The sequence below is a fragment of the Bubalus kerabau genome, chromosome 5 (genome assembly GCF_029407905.1).
Source record: "Bubalus kerabau isolate K-KA32 ecotype Philippines breed swamp buffalo chromosome 5, PCC_UOA_SB_1v2, whole genome shotgun sequence".
In the NCBI taxonomy this organism is placed as follows: Eukaryota; Metazoa; Chordata; class Mammalia; order Artiodactyla; family Bovidae; genus Bubalus; species Bubalus kerabau.
In genome coordinates, this window is record NC_073628.1 from 122,417,410 (window position 1) to 122,430,253 (window position 12,844).

The following is a 12,844-nucleotide window of genomic DNA, read 5'->3' on the forward strand; positions in this document are numbered from 1 at the left end:
CTGAGTTCAAACTGGGATCAATTAAGATGCCAAGGAAGAAAGTAACTTAGTTATAAAATTCTAGAAATCTGAGAAATGAGCACCACAGAATCTAGACTGGACATGATATATGTTATGGACAGAAGATTCGGCTACAAAAAAAGATACTGAAATTATTTTTAAAGCTTTTGGAAGTTATGAAAAAAGTCTGTATTTACTACTGTACCTGCACATTAGTGATGAAGTAACAGGTTTTCCCACAGTGAACAGCCGCTATTACCTGATTCTTAAGCCCTCCACTTTACTGCCTCCTCAGACAATAAGCTTCAGGTAAAATGCTCACTTTCAACAGTGAGAAAGTCAAGGAGATCCAAAGGACCTCTTTTTAAACCACACCAGAGGGGCAGGGGTGTGTCTTAACACCCCATATTTTCCCAAGGCAAGACTGCTAGACATAATTTGATTTAGGAAAAAGAGACCGTTAAGACACAACACACCCTGATTTAAACTGACATCTAAAATGTAATAACAGCAGCAATTAAAGTTTAAATCAAATTAAGGACACATTTGGGCTTCCCTGGTGGCTCAGATGGTAAAGAATCTGCCTGCAATACAGAAGCCTTGGGTTCGATCCCTGGGGTCAGGAAGATCCTCTGGAAAAGGTTAATGACTACCCACTCCAGTATTCTTGCCTGGAGAATTCCATGAACAGAGGAGCCTGGTGGGCTACTGTCCATGGGGTCATAAACAGCTGGGCAGATTGAGTGACTAACACACACACACACACACACAACACAGAGATGCATTTATACTATTTAGCACATACAAATTGATTTAACCGATTTCCTTCAATAAAATTTGTTTAATAACTCTCAAAGATTTCTCAGTAATATTAACAGCTGTATCTTGATAAAAAACAACATTGTGTACGTGCGCATGCTAAGTTGCTTCAGTCATGTCCAACTCTTTGCGACTCTATGGACTGCAGCCCACTAGGCTCCTCTGTCCATGGGATTCTCCAGGCAAGAATACTGGAGTGGGTTGCCATGCCATTCTCTAGGGAATCTTCCCAACCCAGGGATTGAACCCACATCTCTTACGTATCCTGCATTGACAGGCAGGTTCTTTACCACTAGCACCACCTGGGAAGCCAGCGTACAAATACTATTCTTAAACCAATATCTATTAAAAAGGAATCTAAAGAAATAAAGAATATTCTCAAACTTCCTTGGTACTTCTAATACACAGAGGAACAGTAACAAAATAATGTATATAAAGATTTGCCAAATTGTGAAATGATATTTTTATAAAGGAGTTCTTTTCAACGAACAGTACTATCATATCCAGACAGAATATCAGAACTGCCTGACAAAAAATGATCACTGCTAAATTTAGAAAGGTTCTATTACAAAAAGAGAGTGTGGCTATTTATCATCCACTAGAGAACCCTACAGAAAACATCCCAAATGTATTAAAAAATGCTAAAGGTTTTCAATGCTTGCTGAATAAAGATAAAACACTTTGCAATTAGAGATGTTTAATAATGTAATGACAAACTTTAAAATATATAATTACCCTACCACTGACTTCTGTGTTGTTGGGTGTTGTCATTATAGACATACCTGAACCGGCTAAGTCTGCTCCTGCCCCTAAAAAGGGCTCTAAAAAAGCTGTGACCAAGGCCCAGAAGAAGGATGGCAAGAAGCGCAAGCGCAGCCGCAAGGAGAGCTACTCCATGTACGTGTAAAAGGTGCTGAAGCAAGTCCATCCGGACACCGGCATCTCGTCCAAGGCCATGGGAAGCATGAACTCCTTTGTCAATGACATTTTCGAGTGCATCGCTGGTGAGGCATCGCGCCTGGCGCATTACAACAAGCACTCGACTATCACATCCAGGGAGATCTAGACCGCAGTGCGCTTGCTGCTACCTGGGGAGCTAACCAAGCACGCCGTGTCCGAGGGCACTAAGGCTGTCACCAAGTATACCAGCTCCAAGTAAATATAATATGCCTAGCCGCTGTTAACGGAGAAGGCAATGGCATCCCACTCCAGTACTCTTGCCTGGAAAATCCCATGGATGGAAGAGGGCCTGGTGGGCTGTAGTCCACGGGGTTGCTAAGAGTCGGACATGACCGAGCGACTTCACTTTCTACCACTGAAAAAGCAATTAGCTTTTGAGGTAAATTCTTTATTTCTAAGAAAGAACCATCCTACGTAGAAAATTATTTCTCCTATGTATTTTTTCTACAGTTAAAATTTTGGAATGGAACCAACCTTCATGGCTTGTTCAAGCTTAACGGATAAACTTGCCACAGCTTTCTGTGCACGCTCATACTCCTCACGTTGGCGTTTCAAAATTGGTGCTTTGGCTTCAACTTCTTTCACTATTTCATCTAGATACTTATTAATTCTTTTGTTTTCTAGTTTCTCCAAAAGCAGCTGATCCTGAGTTTCCACATAAGCATTATACAGCTGAAATAAGAGAGATCATTTCAAATGCAAGCATAATATAGCCTGTAGAGCTTCTTTACAAACATTCATCCAGCAATTACACAAGATGGAAATGTTTACTATATGTTGCATAGAACCAGGAACCAAGAAAGCCTTCCCTAAAATGATACATTAATCATGAAACAACAATAATAAATTTTGGGGGGAGTAAGAGTCAGAGAGGTCTAAACACTTTTTGCTGATGGAAAACAAGCTTTGAGCTCCTCCTTACCTCAGTTAACTTCATGCCAGGTTTCACTATCTTAGCTACAGCGGCTGCAGTAGGAGACATGGCTGCAAGCTCTTCTTCAGATAAGATGGCCCCTGTGCCAACACACAGAAATCTAGTATACTTCTGGAAAATTTCAAACTAAAGCCACTAACGTTTCTTACAAAACAAGCAAAAAGTGACACCTACTGTACATTATGCATAAATTCCTACAAAGACTTTAAAATATGACAACAAATAATCATTTAACACAATTTAAAAAACCATGCAGCGTTAATAGTTAAAACTATTCCACAAACTAACACACAGTCATCTGTGATCAAATGGTACTTACACCTGACAATAAGAAACACTATTAGTGACGTTAAGTGAGGACTACGTAGGAAAGTTCTAGTATTTCTAGCCTTTAATAAGCCATCTATTAACCCATACCTTTACGTTTTGTGGCAGAAAGCAGGTCATTTGCATTCTCTAATTCCTTCTCTAATTTCCTTATTTTCTCAAGCATTTCTTTTTCCATTCGATCTTTAGATTCTTCCACCTCTATGATATGTTCTTGAAATCCTTTACTGGCTAACAACATGATAGAGACAGAATAACCAAAAACATAATTAAAATCTTTGAGTTTATAAAACAGAATAGTCATTATTTTTCCCTTCAACAGACAATATTAAATTCTACAGGTGCTGTGGCTGATAGTTATTACTCAATGGAAGCTCTTAATGTACTTATAATTCCTGAGGTGTGTGGCCTAGTGAATCCATTTCTTCTTTGCTATCTCTCTTGTAAAAGTGGGAAACTAGGGGAACTCAAACTATAAAACAGTGGCTCTAAGTAACTCTTTGGCTTAATCTGATCTTAGATGTTTAGAATACAAGAAATAACTGGGAAAGATCATACATAAATAACTTACATTAAAAAAAAAGCAAGTATAGAAGAAAACCAAAGACTTTAAAATACACTTTATAACTTAAAAAATAATACTTACTTATGGATTAAGACAGTACCCAAACTATAAACTAGTATGTATTAACATTTATCAAAGTAAATGTTTCAAAAATGGAAGAAAAACTTCCTATTAGAAATCAGAACGCATATAAGGCTATTAGATGCAAAAAACAGAAAAACATTAGCTACCTATGTTTTCAAATATACTATTTGCTGAAACAGAATTTAAAATTTGATCTACGCATCTTTCTTATATATCAAATTTTGTCCCTAGTAAGTTAATCTGATCTCTAAATCTACACAAGGGTAAAGAAAACAGTACCTTCTATCTAAAAACAGGAACAATCTTCCCATAATTGAAAAGTCTTACCTTCACCAGTTGACTTCAAAAGTCTGTGCAGCTGGTCCACTGCTCGGGTCAGTTCATTGCTCTTTGCCTCCGAATCATCAGCAGCACTCTAAAATTTAATCTTAAAAAAGTTACCCAATGTCCATTAATGCAACATTAGGGCACGAAAATGTATGGTAAAGTACTTACCTTATAAAGGTTAGAGAGTTTTATGTGAGCATTTAATTCATTGTGGAATTTCTCTTCCATACTAGCCTGCTGTTCCTTGGCCTGAAAAAAAACAAAACACCAAAAAAACAATTACAAGAGTCTCATTTGAACTGAATTTAGAATGCCTACCAAATGCCAAGATAAAAAATTCAGTTTTGAAAGTAGAGGTAAAGATTAAAACACCACTACAATTAAAATCAGTTGTCATGATAGGGATGAATTACCTTAAGGATAAAATGTTTGATATTTTTACCTTAAAGCAGAGTAGTTAAATGTCATTAAAATTAACCATACTTATTTTTAGATAGTACTTCAGGTGTGGTATACAACTGATTCTAGTGATTTTAGCCTAACTACAATATATAAAAGTGTTCTAGATACTTTATGGTGTTAGGAACAGTGCAAAACATGTAATTATTTCACAAATTAACAGGTTCTGGAGTGTTACAATATTTTCGTAAAAAAGACATTTTTAAAGGGTCAACTATACCTCTTTCAGTTTGGTCAACAGATCCTCTACATGCTTTTGAAGATTCTCATTTGATGCTTTCAGGCCATTCATCTGTTCTTCCATTCTAGAAACCTAGAAACAAAAATGCAGAGTTAGGTGGGGGGTGGAGGTGGTAGTGGATACTGTATTAACTGAAATTAATTTGATACAAAGTTTCACTGCCAAGTAAAAGCTAAATAATCCCCACCTACCAAAAAAGCATTTTATAGGACCTCCCTGGTGGCCCAGTGGTTAACAATCCACCTGCCAGTGCAGGGGACACAGGTTTGATCCCTAGTGTAGAAGGACTCCACATGCCATGTGGCTGCTAAGCCTACAGGCCGCAACTACTGAACTGACATTCTAGAGCCTGTGAGCTGCAAGCAGAGAGTGGCCCCCACAAGTTGCAACTAGGGAAAGCCTGCTTGCAACAATGAAAACCTAGCATTCCCCAAAATAAACAATTATTTAAAAAAAAAGCATTTTATATAAAATATGAATGCTTAAGAAAATGAAAAATAGCAGCTCACACAAGAACACGTTTGGATTTAGCTTACAGAATCTAACCACCACTTCTTAAACATGTATCTTAGGAAAGATACACTATAAGTCAGAAGACATTATCAAAATTCATCAAAGAATATATTAAGTTCTTTATTTAAATGCAATTGGTTAATTTTTGAGGCCAATTGTTTATGTGTTATATCCTCCACATTTGAATCACTAATCTTACAAAATATTTAATTTGGTATTCCACTAAATAAATTTTTATAAGTTGGCACACAAACATAAGTTGTAACCAACAACTTACATTTTGGTAAGTTTACTAACTTACCTCCTCTTTTTTGTTTTCAAGATTACATTTAAGCTCTAGAATTTCATTTCCTTTTTCTCTGCCGAGAGCCAGAAGTTCATCAGTTTTGGTTTTCAACTCTGCATTGAGCCAAGTATTCTGATTATGTAACAACTCCTTTTCTTGCTCCAAGCGCTTTTCTCGATACTAAGGAAATCGAGAAAAAAAGGTTTATGGGGAAAGATTAATATATGGTTATTCAAAAGATTTTGTGTGTAGCTAAGGGACAAAAGCAGAATTTTATTTTACAACAGAAATCAGTATTTGCATGCATTCTTAACAGAAAACAGAACCAGATAAACACTATATGAAATTTAAATACCCCATAAACAAAACAGTTCAATCAAAATTGTCTTAAAACTTAATCCCGATATTAAAAAAATATAGCTTTTAATTACTTTATAGATAATTTGCCTATATTTAAATTATAATTTAGGTGAGTATAAAGCAAATGTTGTATTTTGTGCATTAGAAATTACTTGTTTCTCACCTTAACAGAAACATCAGAAGCTTGAAGTTCATCCAGTTTTAACTGAAGCTCACCCTTTGTTGCATTGCTTTCCTTAAGTTTTTCATTTAGACGTTTAAAATCCTCTAGAAAGGTCAGAAGAGAAAGGGAAAATGATTAATGCTCAGAGGAACCAAATATCAAAAATGCATCTCTAGGAATATAAATATCCAATATAAGTAGTTCTCAATTCTATTTTAACTTGCTTCTGCCATGCTTAATCACGAATTTAATTTTAAATGAAGCCAAATTCATGCATCCAACCAAATATGCAAATTATACTGGTTATTTTAAATGCAAAATGTAAAGTTAAATATACATTACATTAATTTCCTCATATTAACCAAAAGTTTATTAAAAATTCACAAATTAGCCATTTCTTAAGTTAAAAAGCAAGTATATATATCAAAAATTTATACTGAAAACCAGCCAGGATATACATGTAATTTTTCTTATATTCCTTACATGCAGGTTTTTATGAGAAAACTTAATTTTACCTACCCACTAGTTGATCCAAAGTAACCTTTATTCTGAGACTAGTTACTGAATTGACTATTATTGTTGGGTAAAATAAATATTTATTCTTTCTTTGGCAGAAATAAAATTTCTCAAAACTCTTAGAAAAAGGACCCAAAGGGAACTGGATACCATTGAACTGCTTAAGAGTCACATTCATTTAAATACATCAACTATATTATATTGTATATTCTTGCTTCTTAATTCCTTCGGTCTGCCCTTTCAAATATGGGCTCTCCTTTTAGGTCCCTAAATTGTATGCTGTGGACAGCAAGATGCCTGTACAAAATGAAGACATTCAGCCTCTACAACCAAACATCTAAACAAGTTCCCAATTTCGATACTATAAACCATATCGTGGTACATAAACCTTGGTCCAAATTCTGAGATGTTTTTCATTTGTGTATTTGTCTGTAGCATTCTTTAAGTACTTAGAATGATCTGATACATTACTCTGAAATCTACTATGAGCTATGACAAACACCAGCCAATAGAAATGGACTGGGCATTAAATCTTAGCTCTATTAGAAGAGAAGAGTGAAGTTAGAAGTTAAAGATACTTCTTCATACCTGTTATATATTCAAGTTCTTGAGATAGTCTCTCATTGGTTCTAATTAAGTCTCTTTTCTCAGCTTCCAATTCTTCCTTCGTCCTTGTAAACTGGCTCTGTCACATAAAGGAATAAGCATAATATATTTAAATAAGAAAATCAAATTGATCAATTATAAAGAAATGAACATGGAATTGGCATTTTAATTATCATTAGCTGTGATTTAAATTTGCTTGATTTTCTTCCTCATGGCTTATACATCAAAATGTTTAAAAATTACCCATAATCTCAATACTTCTGTTCATATTCTAGATTTTTTAGATTACTTTTCCTAGATTCACAAAAATAATCTCCAACCTGGATGGGAGAGGAGTTTGGGGAAGAATGGCTACATGTGCATGTATGGCTGGATTCCTACACTATTTACCTGAAAATACCACAATATTGTTTGTTAATCGGCTATATTCCAAAACAAAATAAAAAGTTAAAAAAAAAATTTCTCATGTCACTTTCTAATCACTTGAAAGTGTCATATAATTATATAATTACTTCAACAGGCCTTTATAGGAAACTTGATTTACTTCTAATTTTTCTGTCATAAAATAAAACTGACTATCACTGTATCCTGGTTCAAATTACTTCTCAAGAAATAGGCCCAGAAATGGAATTACTTAAAACCCTTAATATATTTTGACAAATTACTTTGTAGCAAGACAATGGCAATTTATAGACTTTTAAGTCATAACTGCCTATCTCAAGCCACTTATGACAGAACTGAAGATTATGCTTTAAAAACCAACAGAGAAAAAAAGAAAAACCAATGTTAACATGGGGAAGTGAAAAATAATTATATCCTGTTACATTATCTGCATTTTCCTGATTATGAGTGAAGCAGAATAACATTGGCTATTTGTACAGATTCCTATGTTTTTAAAAACTCCCTTGCCCATTTCCCGCCTTGAATGGTTTTCTTAAAATTTTAAAGTAGTCATGTATTAAATATATATATATAGTCATATTTTTAATGAAAAAATACTTTTTGGTGATTCTATTTGTTCTTTGTATGTAGAAAATTTTACATTTCTATTGAATCAAGTCTATCACTCTTTCCCACAATAAATACTTTCTGTTTGTATTTCTTAACCTCAAATCAAAAGCAAATTTTTTTTTTTGGCATGATCGATTTATTTTTTTGTTGTTCTTCAATTTTATTTTATTTTTAAACTTTACATAATTGTATTAGTTTTGCCAAATATCAAAATGAATCCGCCTCAGGTATACATGTGTTCCCCATCCTGAACCCTCCTTCCTCCTCCCTCCCCATTCCATCCCTCTGGGTCCTCCCAGTGCACCAGCCCCAAGCATCCAGTATCGTGCATCGAACCTGGACTGGCAACTCGTTTCATACATGATATTTTACATGTTTCAATGCCATTCTCCCAAATCTTCCCACCCTCTCCCTCTCCCACAGAGTCCATAAGACTGTTCTATACATCAGTGTCTCTTTTGCTGTCTCGTACACAGGGTTATTGTTACCATCTTTCTAAATTCCATATATATGCGTTAGTATACTGCATGAAATGATTATCAGCGTAGATTCACCCATATCCTCAATTGCACTGAAATACTTGAAATAATGCCTGGGCAACAGTAAGCATTAAATAGGTAATTTCTAAAAGAATGGTAGGTAAGTAGGTGAGTAGGTGGATGGATATAGATGGATCTATGAACGCCTGAGCTTCCCTGGTGGCTCAGATGGTAAAGAATCTGCCTGCAATGTGGGAGACCTGGGTTCGACCTCTGGGTTGGGAAGATCCCCTGGAGGAGGGCATGGCAACTCACTCCAGTATTCTTGCCTGGAGAATCCCCATGGACAGAGGAGCCTGGCGGGCTACAGTCCATGTGGTCACAAAGAGTAGGAGGTAACGGAGCAACTAGGCACATACAGCCTGAATGTCTACCCTACTTACAAATTTATGGCATTTTAGTTACAATGCAAAAAAACACCCTTTTTAAAAATCATGACTTAACAGCTACATAGCTAATAACAAATGTGTTTTTTTTTCATATCAAATACTCATATTTTCCAATAAGTAAAAAGAATGTCCAATTAATCATTACAACATAAAATCCCACTAAGAAATTTATATATACACATTTTTGTTAGTAGCTTCTTCTAATTGAACATATTTCATCTTCCCACTGATTAAATGAACAATAAGCACAATTAGAACAGAAAAATTCCTCAAGTATCATGTTCACAATTAGCTTTATTCACAGGAATAACTATTACCTGAATGGCAATATTGCGATCCTGAGCAACTTCAAGTTCCTTATTTTTCTCGGTAAGTGCCTTCAACTGACTGTCTGGATAAAAGGAATTTTATGAATGTCACACACGTAAGCTTAAAACCTGCAATAACAGCTTTTATTCAACTGTCAGCCATACACCCTTTGAAATTAAGAAACTGAGTTTCAGAAAGGTTGAGTTGTACAACACTGCATTTCAAATTCTTAAGTACAACCCAAATTTACTGCATTTCTAGTACAACTTTTTAAATATGCTCTCCTGTCTCCAAAATCATATTTGCAATCATTTTAGCCAACATTCTTAGGAGAAAGTATTTGCAATTACTCATTTCCTTATTTTTCAATGACATCTTCTAAGTCAATCATAAAAAACTGAACTATATTTACAAATTTAAAAATTAAGTACAAAAAGACAAAAATCAAGATACCAAATAATATTTAAACCACATAAAGTGTGTAGAGAATACATCACAATAACAGATAATTGTAATTCAGCTGGTTTATGGCCTTAAAAAGAGCTATACTTAATACTGAATTTTTAGTCCTAGGATCTCCACCTATAATGTATTACCTCCCCTTATAGTTTCTCTTTTAAATGTTATGTTGATAATCAGGAAGAATACACTTTCTGAAATTTTCTTCCACTAAAACACATATTATGTACTAGTGATTTAATGAGCAATTATTACTATTTCTAAGTTAAACTGGCTTATTAAAAGAAAAAAAATTCTGCTAATTTAGTCTAGATTTTCTATATAGTTTTAATGCTATTTACAGCTTTCTAAACTTACAAATTCAGAACAACATACAAAAAAAAAACTGTACACCCAGCAAAGTGTGCCTATCTAAATTTATCCCCATCTTCTCCTCCCTCTCCCCTTTCCAGATTTCATATAAGAAGCTGTGATCAGTCATTTTCTTGAAATTTTTTAGCACTACTGCTCTACAAACCTTTTATTTACTATGCCAAGATAAAACAATGTACAGGTGATGAGTCACATGCAGCTACTCAATAACTATTTATATTCTCATTACAAATGTATACATACCATTGTATGTATACATCATGTTTTAAAAATGAGATGTGCCAAAATTAGCCAAAAAGAATTTCAACTCAAATATATAGCCAGTAGGCATGGACTCAGCTAAGAAGACTGATACTTCGCTTTTCTCTTATTAGCTTCTTGCATTCTCAAATTAAAATCCAGCTGTATCTAGTAATAAATACTATGATGTCCCTACTCTCCAATCCCAAAGAAAGGCAATGCCAAAGAATGCTCAAACTACCGCACAATTGCACTCATCTCACATGCTAGTAAAGTAATGCTCAAAATTCTCCAAGCCAGGCTTCAGCAATACGTGAACCGTGAACTTCCTGATGTTCAAGCTGGTTTTAGAAAAGGCAGAGGAACCATAGATCAAATTGCCAACATCTGCTGGATCATGGAAAAAGCAAGAGAGTTCCAGAAAAACATCTATTTCTGCTTTATTGACTATGCCAAAGCCTTTGACTGTGTGGATCACAATAAACTGTGGAAAATTTTGAAAGAGATGGGAATACCAGACCACCTGACCTGCCTCTTGAGAAATCTGTATGCAGGTTAGGAAGCAACAGTTAGAACTGGACATGGAACAACAGACTGGTTCCAAATAGGAAAAGGAGTACATCAAGCCTGTATATTATCACCCTGCTTATTTAACTTATATGCAGAGTGCATCATGAGAAACGCTGGACTGGAAGAAACACAAGCTGGAATCAAGATTGCCGGGAGAAATATCAATAACCTCAGATATGCAGATGACACCACCCTTATGGCAGAAAAGTGAAGAGGAACTCAAAAAGACTCTTTATGAAAGTAAAAGTGGAGAGTGAAAAAGTTGGCTTAAAGCTCAACATTCAGAAAATGAAGATCATGGCATCTGGTCCCATCACTTCATGGGAAATAGATGGGGAAACAGTGGAAACAGTGTCAGACTTTATTTTTCTGGGCTCCAAAATCACTGCAGATGGTGACTGCAGCCATGAAATTAAAAGACGCTTACTCCTTGGAAGGAAAGTTATGACCAACCTAGATAGCATATGGAAAAGCAGAGACATTACTTTGCCAACAAAGGTCCGTCTAGTCAAGGCTATGGTTTTTCCTGTGGTCATGTATGGATGTGAGAGCTGGACTGTGAAGAAGGCTGAGCGCCGAAGAATCTATGCTTTTGAACTGTGGTGTTGGAGAAGACTCTTGAGAGTCCCTTGGACTGCAAGGAGATCCAACCAGTCCATTCTAAAGGAGATCAGCCCTGGGTGTTCTTTGGAAGGAATGATGCTAAAGCTGAAACTCCAGTACTTTGGCCACCTCATGCGAAGAGTTGACCCATTGGAAAAGACTCTGATGCTGGGAGGGATTGGGGGCAGGAGGAGAAGAGGACGACAGAGGATGAGATGGCTGGATGGCATCACTGACTTGATGGACGTGAGTCTGAGTGAACTCTGGGAGTTTGTGATGGACAGGGAGGCCTGGCGTGCTGCGATTCACGGGGTCGCAAAGAGTAGGACACGACTGAGCGACTGAACTGAACTGAACTCTATAAAGATCTTCCTACATTTGCTTTTTTTCTACTGCAAACAAAGCACATAAAACAGATCATCTTTCAGATCTTATGTATTTTCAGGACTTGCAGCTGCAGCAGCAGTAATGTAAGAAAACTTATGAAGAAAACTGGCTGCTCAGCTTTCAAGGAAATTACACCTTAAAGTGGAAATTACATCTGTAGATTTATAAATATTTATAAAAATTATAATGAGAGTTAAAACACAAATATTATAATGGAACTAATAGGCTTTAATTTTTCAACATAAAAATAATTAAGTCACTCTCTTTACTTTTTCAGTTGCATAGTGCTTTAGCCTTTTCAAAATGCGTTGATACTCACCTCACTTGACATATACAGCTGTTGGAAGTAGACAGACAAGCGGTCCTAGCCACTTTGTAAACAATAAACACTATCACGATTTATATGACAAAAGAGCTTTTAACAGCAGTCAGAACTAGAACCCACACCTCCCGACTAACAAGCCGTGTACTCTTTGAATGTCTTTACCGCTGAGTGAAAAAAAAAAATCCTAATATTACCATAAATTAAAATAAGGACAATCAATATTTTCATATACAGTAATTAAATATTTTCAAAGCATCTAAAGGAGTAGCCGACCTCAATACCCCAAGAATATTAGAAAGACATAACTAAATACTTACTGAGCTTCTCTAGCTCAAGCCGCAAGCTTTGACACTCTCGGGTTTCATTCACAAGTCTCTCCTGACTGTGGGACAGTCTCTTCTCAATCTCAAAGTACTGTTGTTCTACAGATGATCAGAGGAAAAAAAGGAAAAATCAAACACACACATGTACACTGTCAAC

General features: G+C 35.6%; 1 protein-coding gene across 1 annotated transcript in view; it reads right to left on the bottom strand.

The window, feature by feature from the left end:
• TPR (translocated promoter region, nuclear basket protein) overlaps positions 1-12,844 on the bottom strand; it is a 64,093-nt gene that overhangs the window by 48,990 nt on the left and 2,259 nt on the right. Inside the window, exons 3-13 of the mRNA XM_055582954.1 lie at positions 12,682-12,786; positions 9,417-9,490; positions 7,143-7,239; positions 6,039-6,142; positions 5,531-5,695; positions 4,696-4,788; positions 4,185-4,265; positions 4,017-4,104; positions 3,131-3,271; positions 2,702-2,793; positions 2,254-2,451 (exon numbers count right to left, since the gene is read on the bottom strand). Of these exons, the coding sequence (XP_055438929.1) occupies positions 2,254-2,451; positions 2,702-2,793; positions 3,131-3,271; positions 4,017-4,104; positions 4,185-4,265; positions 4,696-4,788; positions 5,531-5,695; positions 6,039-6,142; positions 7,143-7,239; positions 9,417-9,490; positions 12,682-12,786 (1,238 nt within the window). The remainder of the gene's footprint in view (positions 1-2,253; positions 2,452-2,701; positions 2,794-3,130; positions 3,272-4,016; positions 4,105-4,184; positions 4,266-4,695; positions 4,789-5,530; positions 5,696-6,038; positions 6,143-7,142; positions 7,240-9,416; positions 9,491-12,681; positions 12,787-12,844) is intronic.